The sequence below is a fragment of the Adiantum capillus-veneris genome, chromosome 7 (genome assembly GCF_014529385.1).
Source record: "Adiantum capillus-veneris isolate H3 chromosome 7, ASM1452938v2, whole genome shotgun sequence".
NCBI classification, from domain to species: Eukaryota; Viridiplantae; Streptophyta; class Polypodiopsida; order Polypodiales; family Pteridaceae; genus Adiantum; species Adiantum capillus-veneris.
In genome coordinates, this window is record NC_140937.1 from 85,932,333 (window position 1) to 85,951,327 (window position 18,995).

The window sequence follows — 18,995 nt, forward strand, 5'->3', positions numbered from 1 at the left end:
TAGCAAGTATTTAGTTTCTTTTCAGAACTATTTACACTCCTCTTTCATGTGTGCTATGAGCATCATATTTGTCATAAGTATTGGCAAGTATGACCGTAGATATGCAGGTTCGGATCTGCTTTTGCTAAGTGCATGCACACTAGGCGTTACAAGCCCTAGTTTTTAGCAAAGGCTGATTTGGAGCGGCATGCACATTCATGACATAGATCTAACAATCATCAATATAGGTCATGGCTCGGTTTGGGTGCTTGTGGATCTTTCAAGTTAACCAAGATGGTTATTTCTAACATTGTTGATTCCTCAGCCATGTTGTAAGGCATTGTGATCCCTGCTTACTAGCCATGTTGGAAGACTATTTGTAAACAGTGGAGAAACACACCTCAGTACTGTCATTTATCCAAAGGGGATAGACAGATTACACGTGTAATCTTGTGCTAAAAGATATGCAAAGCCCGCGTGTTAGCACCAAGCAACCCAATTAGAAAGCATATATCGCTATAATTGGAGTTAGCTTACCATAAGGTAAAGCATGTTTGCGACTAGGTTTAGTCTCTTCATATGTAAATCAGTTTGGATGGGGCTTTCAAACTAAAATGGATTTTATATATATATATATATATAATAAGACACTCAAGACAGACCTCTATCGCAGAAAAGACTAAACTATGCATGCCTTGTTAGAGTTTGTTTACGTGAGCCGACTAAGACGAGTTTCTGCTGGAGGATAGGCAGTGGGGAGATTGCAAGTAGCGGCTGCTTCGTGGTGAGTTGTTGGGCATGCCAACCCTCCTTACAAGCGATCCTCCCTTGCCTCGCCCTTATTGAGAGATCGCCTATCCCTCCTCCCTTTGGGAGGTGACATGGCGGTCGATACTTCTTGTTTCTCCTCTAGTGGGCTCCTAGCGTGGGTGGCAACCGATGGAACCTCATGTGGCAGCGAGTGTAGGATCTCGATGTGATTTTAGCTTGCAAGGCTGGGTCTGTCTTCAACCTAATCTGAACTTTGATGGTGCAAGACTAGTTCCAATTGTGTGCTACTGCCAGCTTTGATCCGACTCTATCTGGGTGGTGATGAATTGTGAGTGTAGGATCTTGATGGGATTTTAGCTTGCAAAGGCTGGGTCTGTCTTCAACCTAGTTTGAACTTTGATGGTGCAAGACTAGTTCCAATTGTGTGCTACTGCTAGCTTTTATCTGACTCTATCTGGGTGGGTGATGAATTGTGAGTGATGGAGTCTACTTGTATGGTGATGGAGTTTCGATACTCCCCCCTTATAGAGATGGTATGCTTATGATATCTCTATGCAGTTGGTTCTTTTGAAAGGGTGGCTCCCTTGTCAGCTTGATTATTGCAATCTTTGTAGTTTTAGTTTATGGTCCTGGTGGGGTGGATCCCTTGTTTGCCAATGAATACTTTGTAATTTTTTGGTTCTTTTGAAAGGGTGGCTCCCTTGTCAGCTTGATTACTGCAATCTTTGTAGTTTTAGTTTATGGTCCTAGTGGGGTGGATCCCTTGTTTGCCAATGAATACTTTGTAATTTTTTGGTTCTTTTGAAAGGGTGGCTCCCTTGTCAGCTTGATTATTGTAATCTTTGTAGTTTTAGTTTATGGTCCTGGTGGGGTGGATCCCTTGTTTGCTAATGAATACTTTGTAATTTTTTGGTCACCCCGTGCCTCAAGAGCTCATCCCTTACCATGGAGTATCATATGGATGGTTGTTTTTAATTTGATATATCTAACACTCTCTATTGGAGAGAGTACTCCTAAAAAGACTAAATTATGCAAAATTTGGAGCAATCCATCCAAAATTATATAAAAGGGTTTTTGGGGATTTTAAAATTTGAGGGGTATTTGGGAATTTCCCCAAATTTCAGGTGTGTTTTGGTAATCTTTTGAATGGGTCAACTTTGAGCACATTCCCTTTGTGGCACGTAGTCGACTTGGTCAAGAAGGCTAAAACTGCATTTGGGAGTTGGGACAAGCTGTGCTAAGAGGTCTCCCCCATAGGCTCTTAACACATGTATCCTCATAACAGACACTCATCAAAATATCTGCAACTATGTGAATCGTGTATGGGCAATAACCATGTTTAGAGAAGTATCGACACCTCTTCGTGGGTGTAGGGAGTGGATTGTTGTGTGTGGCTCTACACACATATAAATTAGAACTTATACCCAAGTTTTGTCTTATAGCCTTGGATGTATGGGTCTTGAGAGCAACCTTCAAGGGGACAAGAGGGACCCTCGAGTTTGGTAGGGCTATACCCTATGGGTGTGCTCTCTAATAAGTTCCTACCATCACCCGATATTTTATAGGCTAAGCAATAATGATTTAAGCCAATGAGGAGCAACATCCATTACACCGTAATATTTGGCACTTGGCTGCACCTAAACACTAGATCCTTGCTTCTTTTGGATGGCACCTTGAGCTTGCCCATATTTGGTGTTGCATGCGCCAACCAATAAGGCAATTTACTATAGTTTCCGGTAGTTCAAGACCTATGTGGACCCACTTGCAATGTTTGGGTATGTGTATCCTATTATTATCAATTGATTTGTCTCTATGTGAATCAATAGCAATCTCTACGCCATCTAATTGTTAAATTGCAGCCCATAAACACACCACCAAGAGAAAGCCCAGCTAAATATCGCTTCTGAATCGACCACCCTCCAAAACAATGAACACGAGAATATCAAGTAAATTGGAGTGTGCACCCACACAATGACTGAACAGTTTGCATAGTTACCCAACACTGACAAACTCTTATGGCTACAAACTTGTCTATGGGTGCATGCAACAATGATAAGGCACCCTCTTATTTCAACGGCGCATTTCACACAACCATGGTCTTTATCTCCTCTATGGGAGGCTCTCTAAGGCTGGGTTCACAGAATGCGGCGGAAGGGAAATGATGCATGCGCGCAACCAATGACACTGCGCTAGGTAGGCAGACCCGTTCACATAGCGCGGAGGCAGTAGAGAGAAAACCTTGCCAGCTCGCGGAAGTGATTTAGACATTTTCTTCCGACACCCCCCCGGCACAAAACGCTTCCACCCTCCATGTCCACAGAAAATTCTTGTTGGAGGTCCAAATTATTTTATTTATTTTTTAATAACCTCAAACCTTTTGAAAAAAGGCACTTTAGTGTTGATTTCCGCCGGGCTCGAGTGTTCACAATGGGCGGCGGATGAAAACTATCTAACCGGGTTCTTCCACTCCTGTGTGAACGGATGGGCGGTGGAAGAGTGCATGCGTTTACTCTTCCGGCTGGAAATGCACCTTTTGCAGTGTGATTGCCGCCGCTTTAGTGTGAACCCAGCCTAAGTGCTTCAAAATTCAAACTTCAATCTGAGGAAAATTTGACCACAATGTGCTTGGAGGCCGGGCCAATGCAGGCCAGTGCTGGCCAATGTCCAGGGTCATCCAGTTGACTGCTGACCGTGAGGTTAGGCTAGTGTGGGACCGGTCACAAGTCCAATTTTTATTGGATGAGGACCGTGGCCAGCAGACACTCCTGTTTCCTGCGTGCCGGGAAAAGGCGCGAGACGTCACAATGGAGCCCTTCTCCCTCCGATGAGTCTCTTGTAGTTGTAGTGGCCTCTCCCTCTCTCTCTCTGTTCACACACACTGTGAGTGCATGACACACGCAGGGCAAAGGAACCCCCGTCTCTCTTCCTCTTTCTGCGCGCTCTGCACATTCTCACACAAGGGAGCGAAACTGGAGCAGATGGGTGGGGCCTTGTAACGCTGGAGGATGCTTGGAACACACACACACACACACACACATTGACACAAGGGTCCGCACTCTCATGCGCACCTAGCAGTCCTCTCTCTCTCTCTCCCCCTCTAACGCATTGGCGAATCACATGGATGATGGCGCTGATGGCAAAGCAGGGCACTCTCTCTCTCTACGAACACACTCTAAATACACACATTTTTCTCTTTGCTCGCACAGATGAGTTGGGCGAGAATTGCGTTGGGGAAGTGTAGGTGAGAGTTGGGTCCTGCTCGGCAGACCGTTTCTCGTAACGGGTGCGCTTGACTGAACAGGACTGCGACTCTCCGCCTCCGTTCTTCTCGCATCGCCTCGACTGAAGACACCTTCCCTTCCCTGCCTCCCCTCCCGGCCCTGCCTGCTGATGTTTCCGGTGATTTACTCTGTTGGTGCAGTTGCAGAGCGCAAGCTATGGCCGGGATTATGACCCAATATTGATTTGCACGGAAGCACTCGCACATACCACCCACTTACACACATTCGTACGCACCCACATTCCCACATTTGTATTTACCTCACCCTCCCAGGCTCCCACCCTCCCCCACACACACACACACTCTCTCTCTCTCTCTCTCTCTCTCTCTCTCTCTCTCTCACAGATCAGCTCATAGAGGTAAGTAGCAATCTCATGCTCTCCACCTCTTTTCCTGCTGCCGTGGAGCTTCCCCTCACTTTACTTTGTACTTATATATTCACCATGTTAACGCAGACTCCATACCCCCCTTGTGATGGCTTCTCTAGGTCACCTCGGACCTGCCGCTGCCCCGGCAAAGGGTGCTTCTAGTGGTACTCACCTTGCGTCGCACAGGCCGCCAGTGTTGAGTAATGCTGGAGCTGAATATCTCCCAAAAGAGATGCATGAGATGAAGATCCGCGACGACAACACCGAGGACAAGGTACCTATTTATCTCTGTCATTGTTTTCTTTCTGGGGCTTTATCCATCGTTATTGTTAGCAACGGCCTTAGCAACCTACTATTTTGATGTTGTTAAACTACACTCTCAAGCTGTCAGCTACTGAGCTTTGAAGCTAGTAAGCAGGGAATCAGTTGAATTGTTTGAATTTTTGATGTATTATACTCCGTTTTAGGACCCCATCTCTCCCCGCCTTCCAACCTCCCCACACACACACACACACACACACACACACACACACACACACACACACACACACACTGAGTCACATAGCATAATGAGTTTCTGTTGACATTAATTTTCCATCATGATTGATCCCTGATTTGCTCTCATGGTTGATCCCTGCTTTGCCACTAAGGACATAGAGGCAGCATCAGTCATAAATGGCAATGGTAATGAAACTGGTCACATCATTGTTACCACGATCGGTGGCCGAGATGGTCAGCCCAAGCAGGTAAGCTTACATCTATAGTTAGGCTATACTTCGTTTTGATGTCCAACATCTCAAGACATCCTTTCCTTTTCCTGTGACTTACATTTGTAGACCATAAGCTACATGGCCGAACGGGTTGTCGGGACTGGATCGTTTGGTGTTGTTTTCCAGGTACTCTCTATCACTCATTCAGTCTCTTTGCATTCGCATATGCATACGATTGGTGACACTCTTTGTTGTTTAGGGGAAATGCCTTGAGACCGGTGAAACAGTTGCAATCAAGAAGGTTTTACAGGATAAAAGATACAAGAATCGTGAGCTACAAATCATGCGGCTCCTTGATCATGCGAATGTGGTCTCCCTCAAGCACTGCTTCCATTCCTCCACTGACAAAGATGAGGTCTATCTGAATTTGGTTCTGGAGTATGTTCCTGAAACTGTATATCGGATCGCAAAGCATTACAACCGAATGAATCAACGGATGCCTCTGCTATTTGTCAAACTTTATGTCTATCAGGTTCATCAGAAAACTATGAGCTTCCCTTCTTTACATCAGTATTTTCAATTGATGTTGCAATGCTGCTGCACCCTTGCATTGTCCTAGTGACCTTTTTGATTTTTAGAGATGTTGTCATTTGTTTTTTCTTGAGTTCTTTTCTGAGGAATGATCAATGGTCATTGTGTTGTTGCTTTCATGAGCATTACTTGGTGAAAACTTTATTTTTGTACGGCTTGCATCTTGCTTGCAAGAATCTGCCTTTATTTTCTGCGCATTTCAGTGCATATGTGCCACTAGTTTTCATTGTCTGAAATGAGAAGAAGAATCTTCAAGCATTACAAGCAACGTGCCTAATCATTGCCATGGCTGACAGATATGCAGAGCATTGGCATACATTCATGGAGGGCTTGGTGTGTGCCATCGAGATATTAAACCCCAAAATCTTCTGGTAAATGCTTGTGAACCAATTGACTACATTGCTTCTATGCTGTAGCAATGATCATAACAACATGAAAGCTGCAAATATTGCCTTCTCATTCTCTAGGACAGCCTTAATAGAGATCTGGATCTTGTGACGGCTCTTGGAGTTTACACTGTCCCATCTCTCAATTACATTTTTTTTTTGGTTTCTGCTTCGTACCTCCCTTATTCTGCTTTTGTGCACCCTACAGGTGAATCCTCACACTCACCAGTTGAAGCTTTGCGACTTTGGAAGCGCGAAAGTTCTGGTAAGACAGAATTTCTTTTCTCAAATTGTAATTGTTTCCTCGATGGAAAATACACAGTAATTTTTATCTTTTGTGCATAGCTTTTAGTGCATATGTCCTAGCTTCTTATACATGTGTGGTTAAATAGCCCAAGGTATTGGATGCAGGTTAAGGGAGAATCCAATATTGCATACATCTGTTCCCGATATTATCGAGCACCAGAGCTAATTTTTGGGGCTGTGGAGTATACTACTGCAATAGACATATGGTCTACTGGGTGTGTCTTGGCAGAACTCATGCTGGGACAGGTTTTTCCACTCACTCTGCTTCTGAACGGGAATTTTTATATAGAACCTGCTCAGGGGTTATGCCTTTGATCATGTATAATTTCCTCTGACAACCTGCAGCCCATCTTCCCTGGAGAAAGTGGTGTTGACCAGCTTGTGGAGATCATTAAGGTAAAGCTTATTTTGTTTGAACAAGGTCATTTAGTTGTGTATTTTTTTCGTCTGTTTGTAAAGGACTTGAATGCTTCTTTTGGTAGTACTACCTTATCAAGTTTCCAATTTATGAATGTTAGTTGTGCAAGGGTCAGGGATGGATGGCTGAGGCGTGCCCGACCATGGGTGAAGTGTCACGTCCCTAGACATTAAGGTGGGTGCCTGAGCAGTGTCTGACCAGTGTGAACTAGACCCTAGGCTCATTTGTTATCTATCTTGTGTGATCACCGCACTTGGACTACATACCCTTGACAGTGCTTGCCTGGATAGCCAAGCGGTGTGTGCTGGTGGTATGGGAGGCAAGTCCTTGAGGTGAGGCACTAGGCTGGAGTAGCTGCAGGCTCACATCTCAGGCTCAGGGGTAAGCCGGTTAGGGTCTGCTGAGTTGGATATCTATCCCTTATGTTGTTTTATGTGCATGTTTGGCTTGTGTTATGTCATGTGTGCAAGATGGATCCTTGGGGGCCACTAACCCCGGGCACGGGGGGTTTGTGGGGGGGGGGGGGGTGTGGCGGTGCATTATCTCATGCCTCCCAATTCTCCATGCATGGAAAAAATTTGTACTTGTAGGGGCTTTTGCAACAAGTATTGCAATTTTTAAATGGTGCATTAGGCTTTAGCTCATTCCTCCCAAGTCTCCATGCATGGAGAAAAAACTTGCAATTGTAGGGGCTGCTGCAGCAAGTTTTGCAATTTTTGAAAGAACGGAGATGATACCTATCCAAGCTAAATGTCAAGAGAACATGACCATTTCGAGACTCAATACTAACAATTTGGACTTTCTCTAACTTCATGCTAAATTCTTCTCAATTTTTCTATCCTCATCCTTATGATGGGCATCCTTGCGATGGCAGAAAATATGTGGTCATTGGCCTTTCCCTTAAAAGATTAATAGTGTTTCTTGTACTGCCTACAGGTTCTGGGGACTCCCACTCGTGAGGAGATCAAGTGCATGAACCCCAACTACACCGAGTTCAAGTTCCCACAAATCAAAGCACATCCATGGCACAAGGTGACTTGTTCTGTCTTGAAATCTTAGCTTTAACAGGCATGTGAGGGGCATACAGAGAATAACAGCAAAGCAAATAGCATCACTCAAATGCAGGGTAAAGTACAAATGTTTTCAAAAGTTTCCGGTTGGGATTAGCTGCTACCAGCTCTTTTTTGCAGAGAGGCTTGCAACCGTGTATTGTGCAACTAATGGAATGTTGGTTGACTTTGCTTTTTGTGATGAACTTATGAAGAAATCGAAACTAGATTCTTCTAAGACATTTCCTGTGTGATGCATCACAAGAAGCCTAAATTGCTACGACCCTAGAAACATGATGCACCATTTTTCCAATTTTGCATGCTATTTGCAGCTGTTTTTGCGCTTGCTCATAAGCACTGTGTATTGGTATGCAGATTTTTCATAAAAGGATGCCACCAGAAGCTGTTGATTTAGTGTCCAGACTCCTGCAGTATTCACCGAGTTTGCGGTTTACTGCTGTATGTCTTAAGAATCATCTTTGTCAATTTTCTTTTATCATCACCCACCTAACCCCCCTTAATCCCACACAGCATGCATGTAACCACCCCCCCACCCCTCCCTCTCAGGATAGTTTCCTACGACATTAAAATTCTCTTCTTCCTCTCTCTCTCTCTCTCTCTCTCTCTCTCTCTCTCTCTCTAACTCATTATCTATCGAAAAAGTTTCGGCAGTAGAGCTTGGTCTCAAAATCACTGGGTTTTGGTGCAAGCCACTAAGCTTCTTTTGCTGTCCTGCAGCTAGAAGCATGTGTACATCCTTTCTTTGACGAGCTTCGTGATCCAAACACTCGACTACTGAGTGGTCGCCCTCTCCCTCCCCTCTTCAACTTCAAGCCCTATGGTATCATTTTACTTTCACTTCAACAGAAGCTCCATGTTTTCAGTAGTCCTTGAAGCAATGACTGTCTTGCCTTGTTTGTAATGGATGCAGAGTTGAAAGGGGCCTCGATTGATATGATTCAGAGGCTGATTCCTGAGCATGCACGAAAGCAGATGCCTTTGCTAGGGTTTCAGTAGCTTCTTCTTCATATAGCTTGAGCGCGATCGATGCCATTGCATCGAGAGTCGCAAAGCTTCACTTGGGTTGTCATACCCACAGGTCCATCCATACCTCTGAACTAAAAGCATGCTTTAATGGTGGAGCATGGAGATAGAGGGGAAGATGGTTGGATTTGTGTACATGAAAAGGGAGTTTGATGTTACCCCATCAAGTAGTGTATGTGATGTGAGCAACAAGAGTGCCATCATCATATGATGGGTTTGTCTCTTGTTCTTTCGTTTTCGATGCCATGGGCTGGTTTATGATGGGCAACATACACAGAAGAAGAGTCTCAGATTTCTGATGGAATTCCACCGATTAAAAGAGTGGAAATGCCAGGGTTTTAACAGTTTTTGAAGCTGAAGGAGTTTTTTGCCCTCTTGGGAAAGGGGGTTTGTGAAAATTTGGGATTTTGGAAGCTCAAAGTTGTGTTTCTATTAGTTGTACACTGGCCTCCCTCATTTAGGAAAGAGCTCAAAGGTTTGAAAGATTTTTGGAGTCTTTTGTATAATTAACCTCTTAATTCCTTGGCGTTGAAATGCCATTTCCTTGGGTTATAGCAAGCCTGGCTTTGTGTATAGTCTATTTACAACATGTTTACACCGCAATCTCCTTTCGTCAATGACATGATATGACATTGTATGCTTTGCTCTAGCACCTTTTGAATCAATGATTTTGAGAGTTCAAATCTACTCCTTGAGAGAGGTTGATTTAACTAGTTATTTGAGTGCACTGGCCTATCCCCAGAAAAAATTAGAGGATGTAAGATTTTGTAAGATTACAGTACTTTTTTTTTTAACCTTGAAAGAGTGGACATTGAAGGGGTTTTACAAGATTATTGTACTTGGTAATTACTCTATGTAGGGGAATATTTCTCTTGCTTTTTGTGCTTTTGTTGCTTGTTAACTCAAATGCTCAATGAACTCTCACTCAATGCTAACAGAATGATGTGTGCACCACAAATGGGTGAAGTGACTGATGTATGATGCTGGTTTTGTTTGTTTAGGTGCTCCATTGCTGTTTTGTGTTAACTTGTGTCAGTTATTGCCCTCTTCAATATATGGTGGTTGGAGGTGCATGAAAGTTTGCCTACCCAAAACAAGGAATTGTTAGGTCTAATTTTGATTCTTTGATTTGTTGCCTCTTGTGTATGTTTTTTTTTGTGTCTTTATCTTTGGCAGGACAGCAGTGAATTTTGTAGTTATGTTTGTTTTCCATGGTTGGTGCTCACAGAAAACATCTTTACAAGCTATTGAGGAAGGGATGCAATTAATAGTCTGCATATTTTATGTTTAACTTTATAGAATTTGTCAGTTTTGCACTAGTGTGTACAAAATAATGCGGGTTTTTTGCCAAGATGTGTTTGAAAACATGTGGAATTTGGAACTCTTGGGCACATTCCATATATGCAGTGAAAAACTTGTTAGAATTTGGAGCTTTTGGGCACATTCCAATATTTGCAGTGATATACAAGTAAGTTATACTTATGGAAGAGCTGAATATGGTCTTCTGTAGGTATTGTCATCGTAAAGGGTAGCTAGAACTATGGCTTTTTTCGCTACTTGCTCCTTCTAGAGTAATATAATATTCACAAAGCATCAATTTTTTTGTTAACCTTGTCGAACACTAAAAACCTGTTCCTCAAGTCCTCCATTAAGGAAAGGCATTGTTGCCATCCATTGTCCACATTTTCCAATTTTGGATGGAAGCCAAGGACCTGATGGAGCTCATCTTGGCAATAAGAGCATAAGCCCCATCACATACAAGACCATGTTCTTGACTCAAGGCTTCAGCAACCCACTTGGCTTTGAATCATTTGAGCTTGTAGATCCACTTCCAACCTATGGCCTTCTAAGTTTTCTATTACCATAACTTTCCTTACACAGCAATAATCAAAATAATACAACCACCTGCAAGAAAGTATGTATGTCCAAAAGTTTCTCTGCATAATCACATTCAGATCCTTGTGAGTATTATGAATAGGTAGTTGCTAAATTGAGAAAAATATACAAGGATCATTTTAGGACCGTTGTCGTAGGTATCTAGTAACATGTTCTTGACAATGTGTACGTTAGATAGCACCAACTCTTACTTGTTCATGTCAGTTGTAGCTTGTTTTTGTTTTTCAAGAATTTGAATTGTGCAGAAATCTTTTAGTGCTGTTTGTAAGTCATTTCAATGGCCACAAAGAATGTGGGCTGTCCAATCATTTATTGCAAAAAATTCTTTTGCCATGTATATCTATAAATGTTTATAGGCACTGCAATCAATGTTCCTACATTGGGTCATTGCAGCTGGTCTAAGTTAGGCTTAATTTCACATCACAAGCACATAGATGCTTGTTTCGTAATGACTGCAAGTGTTAAAGCGGGTTCAAGGCATATCTAAGTGGAAGCTTTAGGAGTTGAGTTCATCGGGCCAGCCTGCAGTATGTTTCGAAGCTTGAAGTTGACCATCGTGGAGGACATTGCTCAGTCGATCTTGGCAAAGGGCCTCTAAATTGATGCATTGGATGGGCGTCATTTTCTATGCCGACAAAGCCTTGGAGTATGCAGGGGTCAACATTATGAGGCGCAGTTCTTTATATAAGGCCTCAATGGGGAGAGTATACCTCGACATCACAATCAATTGTCTGTGTCCATCGATTGTCTTGCAGTGTTAACTAAGAGTGGGGGGTTATTTAGGTTATGTTAAGCTAGAACTATATTGGTATGCTTATGGGCAGTGCCAGTCTGGCACTCCTTGGGGTGGATTAAGTTAAGTGAGTTGGGGTTTGGCTAAAAGCAGTTCGAGATTTTTGGTGGGAACCACACCCTCTTAAAATTATTTAGACGAAAATGAGAAGGGTTTTAAGTCGCCTGCAATGATTGGGGACGTGGGCCTGCACGTGAAGAGCCGCCATGGAGGAGGGGCCCCAAAGAGTATAAGGAACTTGGAAGGGAATGTAGTGAGCATGGATTGCCATGTTGGAAGAGTGTGGAGGTCACCAAGCTAGATCGTTGCAAAAAAGGAGCAGAAAGAGAGAGAGGTGGCGGCCACCAGAAGGGGAAAGCCCAAAGAGAAGAAGGGGGGGCTCCAATGGACAAGGAGTGAGGCTTGACAATGGGGGCCAAGAGAGACAAGCTGCCTAAGCAGAGGGAGCTTTGAAGCACACACGCAAGGAGAGCTCAAGTTGTGGAAGGAGAAAAGACTCTCAGGCTGATTTAGAGGGTGCCGCTCAGAGAAAGTGGGAGAGGGCCAACTTATAAGAAGCCCCACTTATCTTCTTATAAGAAGCCCCACTTATCTTCTTTGTGATCTGGAACAGACCACAATAACGAGAAGAAAATTTTGAGCATTGGCCAGTTAGGGTCGTTTCGGAATCCTGCAGTGATACTCTAAGTTACACCCACATGCCCTCTTGGAGTTGGGAGGGCTTGTTGATACTGATTGGCATAAAAAGTAGCACGATCTTGTGTTGTCTTTATGCTCTCTTTTGCGATTTGAAGCATTTCTTGCATATTGCGAAAGAAATCGGCCATCGATCGCATCTTGATTCCCTTGAATCCAGTGGCAATTGGTGGTTTTGACTCGTAACAATACATAAGTATAAACGGGCTATAGCCAGTAGTCGAGTGCTTTGTACTATTATAAGCAAACTCAATCTGCAGGAGATAGCGTTCCCAATCAGATTGATGTCGCGAGACATATGCTCGCAGCATGTCTTTCATAGTTTGATTCGTGCATTCAGTTTGTCCATCAGTTTGGATGATTTGAGGATGACATACATAGACAAGTCTCCAATTTTTGGAAGACTGTTTGCCAAAAATTGCTTGTGAACTTTGGATCATGATCACTGACAATTTCATCGGGCAAACCATATAGTTTGTACAAGTGTTTCACAAAAAGCTGAGCTAACTCGTGGCTCTTTACGGTGGAACGTGTGGGGATAAATCGCACCATTTTTGTGAGTCGATTGACGACGATCCAAATGGCATCATGCCTACGGTTAGTTCGGAGTAATCCAAGTACAAAATCCATAGAAAATGCTTGACCATTTACTATCAGGAATGTGCAAAGGATGTAGTAACCCAATGTGTTTATGACGTTCAGCTTTATTGAGCTGACATTGCGCGCATTCCCGCACATACTTTTCAACAAAAGTTTTCATGTGCGGCCAATAAAAATACGGACCAACCAAGGCCAAAGTACGGTGTGTGCCAGGGTGTTTTGCATTAGGTGCATTGTAACAAACAAATTTTGCTTGTGGATATCCTCATCAATGGCACACACACTTTGCCTTGCTTGCAAAGTAATCCATTAATGGAAAACTTCTCCGCTACCTTTCTCTCCGTAGCCAGCTCAAAGGCGTTCGCATTGCCATAGCTTTTTGGGCTATGCATTCCCTCTTGAAAACGTTGCCAAATTGAACCAAAGTGACGATCATTTTGACAACAGCCTTTGAGAGAAAGATAGAAGTCAGTCAAAATTTTAGCAAAAGAAAGAGTATTGACATCCGAAATTCTACTAAGGGTGTCGACTACCATATTGGTAGCACCCTTACAATAGCGAATCTTGAAGTCGAACTCTTGTATGAGTTCGGCCCACCTTGCCTTTCGATCATGAAGGTCGGCCGGGCTGATCACATAGATATTTCAAAGAATGGTGGTCCGTCCATACCACGAAGCGGGCACCAAAGAGGTAATGACGCCAAACCTCCAAGGCATGAATGACCACCAACAATTCCTTCTCCTGTATGAAATAACGTGGCTACACGTCAATGAGATTGCGGCTTTCAAATGCAACATGCCACTCATCCCAATATAGGATAACGTCGATAACATAATCACTGGCATCCGTTTCCGCCACAAAGGGTTTATTCAGATACGTAATGCCAACATCGGTGCAGTGGCAACAAGTCGCTTCAATGTTTGAAAGCATTGATCGAGCTCGTCGGTCCATCGAACGGAAGGACTAACAATATGTTTTTTGCTTTTGATGCCCTTTAACAAACGAGTAAGGGGTTCGGCAATACGAGCATAGTCCTTAAAATTTTTCAAAAAAAGCCAGTAAAACCTAAAAAAAGAATTTACTTGCCTGATCGTGTGAAGAATGGGCCAATCCAACACATCACGTATCTTCTCGGGGTCAATGCGAATGCCGTCAGCGAAGATGACATGACCCAGATACATCAATTCGATGCAGAAAAACTTGCACTTGACTTGCTTCACATTCAAATTTTATTGCCTCAAAACACGCAAGTTGAGACGAAGGTGTTGCAGATGCTCCTTGAGTTTTTTGTTATAAATTAAAATATTGTTGAGGAACACCACAACCCACTTCCCCAAATACGGACAAAAGAGATCATTCATCGTTTGTTGGAAAATGGCAGGAGCGTTGGTTAACCCAAAGGGTAAAACCAAAAACTGGTAATGTCCATACCGTGTACGAAATGCGGTTTTTGAGACATCACACGGATGTACCTCTATCTGATGGTACCCCCAGAATGTAGATCGATCTTGGTGAAATAATGAGCACTTGAGAGTCGATCCATAAGGTCATCCATGCGACATAACATATATTTATTCTTGACGGTGCCCTTATTAAGACCTTTGTAATCTACACAGTAATTCATTCCTCCGTCCTTCTTTTTGGCGAGAAGAACCGTAGGACCCCACAGAGACTTACTAGGTTCAATAATAAAACCTTTGGCAAGATAGGCTTGAAACTGCCTAGCTATCTCGTCTTCCTCTTTCGGGCTATACCTATAGGTTGCCGAGAGACGGGATGGCTATCGGGTAGAAGCTCTATCTTATGATCGAGATCGGGCCCACGAGACGGTGGAAGCCCATCTGGTAAATCCGATGGAAAGACGTCCGTAAATTCAGCCAAAACGAAATCCAAATAATGCTTAACAATTCCATCATGATCAGACAAAGACTCAGGAACTTCCAATGGAGTAACATCACCTTTTGAAAAAAGAGAATTACATTGAGACGGGAAATTAATAACAAAATCTTTAACCCAACAAACTGCAAGTTGCACACCGGAAGCATGAGACAACACATTGAATTCATTAACTGAAAGCAGATTTACATCATAATTGATGGTCAGGGACGAAGGAGATCCCTCAATCACATGCTACACACCATCAAGTTCAAAGAAAACTGTATGCGATGCATAATCGATAGACATAGAAGCTGTCTTATCCTAAAACCATGGCATGCCTAAAATGATATCTACATGCTCAAGGTCCATGATGCGAAAGTCCAAGACTTCGTGGTAATGCTGGATTCAGAGGTCGAGTTGCAGCACAACCTCAGTCCATTGATAGCTCCAATGTTCCGCATAATGGACCACATATAGATGGTCTACTGGTGACGTGTTGAGCTTTTCCTGTACACACGAGAAGAAATAAAATTATGATTAGAGCCGTTGTCGAATTGGCCATTGATCTCTCCCTGAACTCGGAGAAGATCGTGCGGGCGAAATACAATATTATTCACACGACAACTTGGGCAGCTACGTGCATTAACGTGAAAAAACTTTGAATCAGTAAAAGACGAAGTACCTGGATTGTCAATTATCAAAGTAGTCAACGGTGCGGAGGTAGAAGGATTCCTCTTTTGCTTTGGACATGCCTTGTCACCGTAGAAGTGGTCGGTCTGGTGGCAGTGGAAACATCGGCTTTTCTTTTGATCCTCCATGTGAGCTGCCTTGGATTTGCCGTTGACAAGTTTTTTTATGCGACTAAGAAAGCACCTAAGCATTTTATGGATGCTTGCCAACTTGTTGGAAGGGGTTGCATATGTTTATGCCATGTACATACTCAAGCGTGCTCAATCAAGGTCACCGTTATATACATATCCCCTGGAGGGACATGATGTAAATATGATTTTGAGTTTCAATAACACAAGTGGAAGTATAGAGAATGCTCTCTCATGAGCAAAAACGTAATCTGTGTAGTCGCCTGTGCACCTTGGCTATATCCTTGCAAATTTTATCCAAATCACGTGTATCGTGTATAGAAAGTGATGGATTCTAAAATGGAGTGCTTTGAAATGATTTGAAGAATCATTCTAAAAAAAGTGGTGTTTTTGGTAACTGTTTTCCCCAATCCCCATCGAAAATGGCTTTCTATATGCAAAAATAGGTAAAAAATGGCTCAAAAATGGCTGGTCAAATTTAGTCCAAATTGGCCAAGTTTTTGACACATCAACTCACTTTCCATGGAAAACAAAAGGTGGGGCTACTTGCTGAAGTGAAAAAATAGAGAATTCTTTACTCTAAGAGAGGGAGCTAAGAGGATTCATGGTGGTGTGTGTGTGTGCAGTCCCGCATCCGTTTGCCGCGCTGTTTCTCTTCTTCCCTACCTTTGAAGAGTGAATTACACCTTTCTCTTATCAATTTGATGTTTAGGATTCATATTGGGTACTTTGTGATTGAGATTTTTTCCATGGTCATGGTGTTTTGGTGAAGACGATAGAGGCGTTTTCCACATAGTCTGCGAGTGTGTGTGTGTGTGTGTGTGTGTGTGTCTCATTGAGACCGAGCGTGTAAGGAAGAGTAAAAGAGATTTGGGAATCGAGCTGATTGTCAAAGTATTTGGTTGAACTTTGGATCATCTTTGGAGGACCTTCACATCGGCTTGGTTGGCGTCTGCTGTGATCTCAAGCCTCATCTCGTCACCAACTCTCTACACGCATCTTGTTGGGTTGGCAGGAGCTTGTAATCCCCATGAGTTGCCTCTTCATTTGAATAAAGAAGGAATTATTTGGGTGAGTTTCCTCTAAAATTTGGGTGTGTGAGTGTCCATTCCAAGTTGCAAGCATGCTATGCTATAGAGGTGAAATGCTTTCAGCCCTCCTTGTCAGTTTTTGGTGCCCCCCCAATGAGGAGGGCAAGAACTCTCTGCATACTTTTGGATTGCAGTTCTTGGAGTTGATGATGTTTATGGTTGTGGGTCCTTTGGGACAACCTTCTATGTATGTGCAAATTGTGGGCAACAATTGAGGCGGTAATTGAATAGGATTGCAACCTTTGTTGAGGGTTGTGAGGTTTTGTGAAGCCAAGCACTGGGGGCCATGTTACCTAGTGTGATGTGGAATAAATCCCTTACCCTATCGATGTCACATGTAAGTGATTTTGTGGTGGACAAAGATGGCACAAAGCTTTCCTAAATTTCACAGGAAGCCACATGAAGATGCTAATGCGTTTGTGGAATATTGAAGTGGAATGTTAACTATGTGGCGTACAAGATCCTACCGTTATGCTGTGTCTTTTTGGTTACACCTTGCAAGGTGATTCAAGGGGGTGGTTGCAAGATTTTGAGGCATGTTTTTTTTGAATCGCTTTAGAGAAGGAGAGGAGCCAGATACTATTGTGGCATGAGATTCTAAATAATGTGTAGAAGGAGAATCAAAGTGTTGATGATTACTTGAAGCAATTTACACGTGTTTGGGATCGTTGGTGTGTATCTCTTGGAGACGAGACTCCACCAACCATGTTAAAGAAGAACCGTTTTATTTCCAACCCCAAAGGGAGTTTAAAGCTCAAAGTGGAGTTAAGGAGACCAACCACTTTTGAAGAAGCAATAACTATAGCCAAGCAAAAGGAGTGGAAGACACAACGATTAAGTGAATATGGAATAATTGCGGATCATGCAGTGGAAAGAAGGGGAGATGAGAGAGAAGTTCAAGCGAATGGAGGCTAGGGTGAACAGGGAGCCCATAGGAAAATGGATATAGAATGCAATGCAATATGAAAAACGTAATGAATATGATGCAAGATTTGTGCCTAAATGTCCTTGGAGGTGAACGTGGAAGAGGTGGTTATTCTAGAGGTGCTCCACCACAAGCGGGAAGAGGGGGTCGTCAACAATATGAAGCTCCACCACCTATTGGAAATCTTGGACGCAGACGTTGTGTGTATCTTGGTAGAATATTTTTTCCTACATGCTACAATTGTGAAGAACTTGGACATATTAGCACTCACTATGATTGACCACCAAGGATGGGAGGTGATATGTACCCTCTTCCCCAAAACGTATCGAATAGAGCCAATGATTTTGCTTTGGACATAAGACGGGATCAAGGTGCTCATGAAGTTCACCAAGAAGACCAAGCTCCTGGTGGTGGTGGCGGCCATGTGGGAATCATTTGTGTAGAGGACAAAGAAGCTGATATGATGCCCTTAGGTAAAAGAGAGAGGCAAGCCAGTGCTGTAGGTCCTAGTAGGAAAAAGGGAAAGGAGAAAGAAGGTGAAGATGCCAAAGCTAAGAGGAAAAGGAATCCACAAAGGAGGTTCCAAGTTTCAGATCTTCCATTGGGAGAGGGCGAGCATGCTTATAACCTTCAGGAGGATTTTGTTGGAAGGAAAGCAAATGTCACATTTGGGCAACTTATGAACAAGGTTCCTAAACTCAAGCGCGTATGGAAGGGGCTTGTAAAATCCAATTGAGAAGGAGCCAATGCATGGATCTATCATGGGTCTTATGTATTGGTGAGTTTCCAGACAATTGCCAAGTTGTAGATGCTTGGCATAAAGGGCAAGGATTGGGAGAGGCTTATATTGATGGTGGTGCCCAAATATGCATAATCACACAATCCTGTGTGGAGAAGTTGTGACTTATCATTTCAAGTGGCTCAAAGTTTAGAATACGGTTGGCCAATCCTGCTAAAGTAAAATGTTTGGGAGTTATCAAAAACCTTGAAGTAGAGGCATTTGATGTCAAGACACTTGTCAATTGTCATGTCATGCCTGCGGGCCTTGGATATTTTCCTCTTATTCTTGGGAGACCTCGGTTGAGAGCAATGGGAGTTATCCAAGTTTGGGGACATGGAACCATTATCTATAACAAGAAAGGAAGTAAGAAGAAGTTTGATATGACCAACAAGCTGCCACTAGAAATTGATGAAGAGGATGAGGACTATTCAACTTCAAGTGGAGAGCAATCAACTAACGAGGACATTACTACTAATTCTAGCTCTGACAGTGAAGTTGATGTCTCTTATTTGCTTCTTGAAGAGGAAAAGGATGAGTATGCTCGTGTCTTTCAAGTGTCAGATGATGGAGGTATGTCAAGCCGTTATGAGCAACTAGAAGAGCTTTTGCAACCAA

General features: G+C 43.1%; 1 protein-coding gene across 2 annotated transcripts; it reads left to right on the plus strand.

The window, feature by feature from the left end:
- Window positions 1-3,547: 3,547 nt before the first annotated feature.
- LOC147454158 (shaggy-related protein kinase epsilon-like) lies at window positions 3,548-9,452 on the plus strand. Of its 2 annotated transcripts, XM_086516183.1 has the most exons (13): window positions 3,548-4,389; window positions 4,486-4,672; window positions 5,049-5,144; window positions 5,235-5,294; window positions 5,368-5,640; window positions 5,996-6,070; window positions 6,294-6,350; window positions 6,497-6,637; window positions 6,737-6,787; window positions 7,746-7,841; window positions 8,234-8,317; window positions 8,597-8,699; window positions 8,790-9,452. In XM_086516183.1, exons 2-13 carry the CDS (start codon window positions 4,505-4,507, stop codon window positions 8,873-8,875), a joined length of 1,290 nt encoding a protein of 429 aa, XP_086372309.1. In that variant the 5' UTR covers window positions 3,548-4,389; window positions 4,486-4,504; the 3' UTR covers window positions 8,876-9,452. The 2 variants fall into 2 exon arrangements, with proteins under 2 accessions (XP_086372309.1, XP_086372310.1); XM_086516184.1 differs by lacking the exon at window positions 3,548-4,389 and having other exon boundaries at window positions 4,396-4,672.
- The last annotated feature ends 9,543 nt before the right edge of the window (window positions 9,453-18,995 follow it).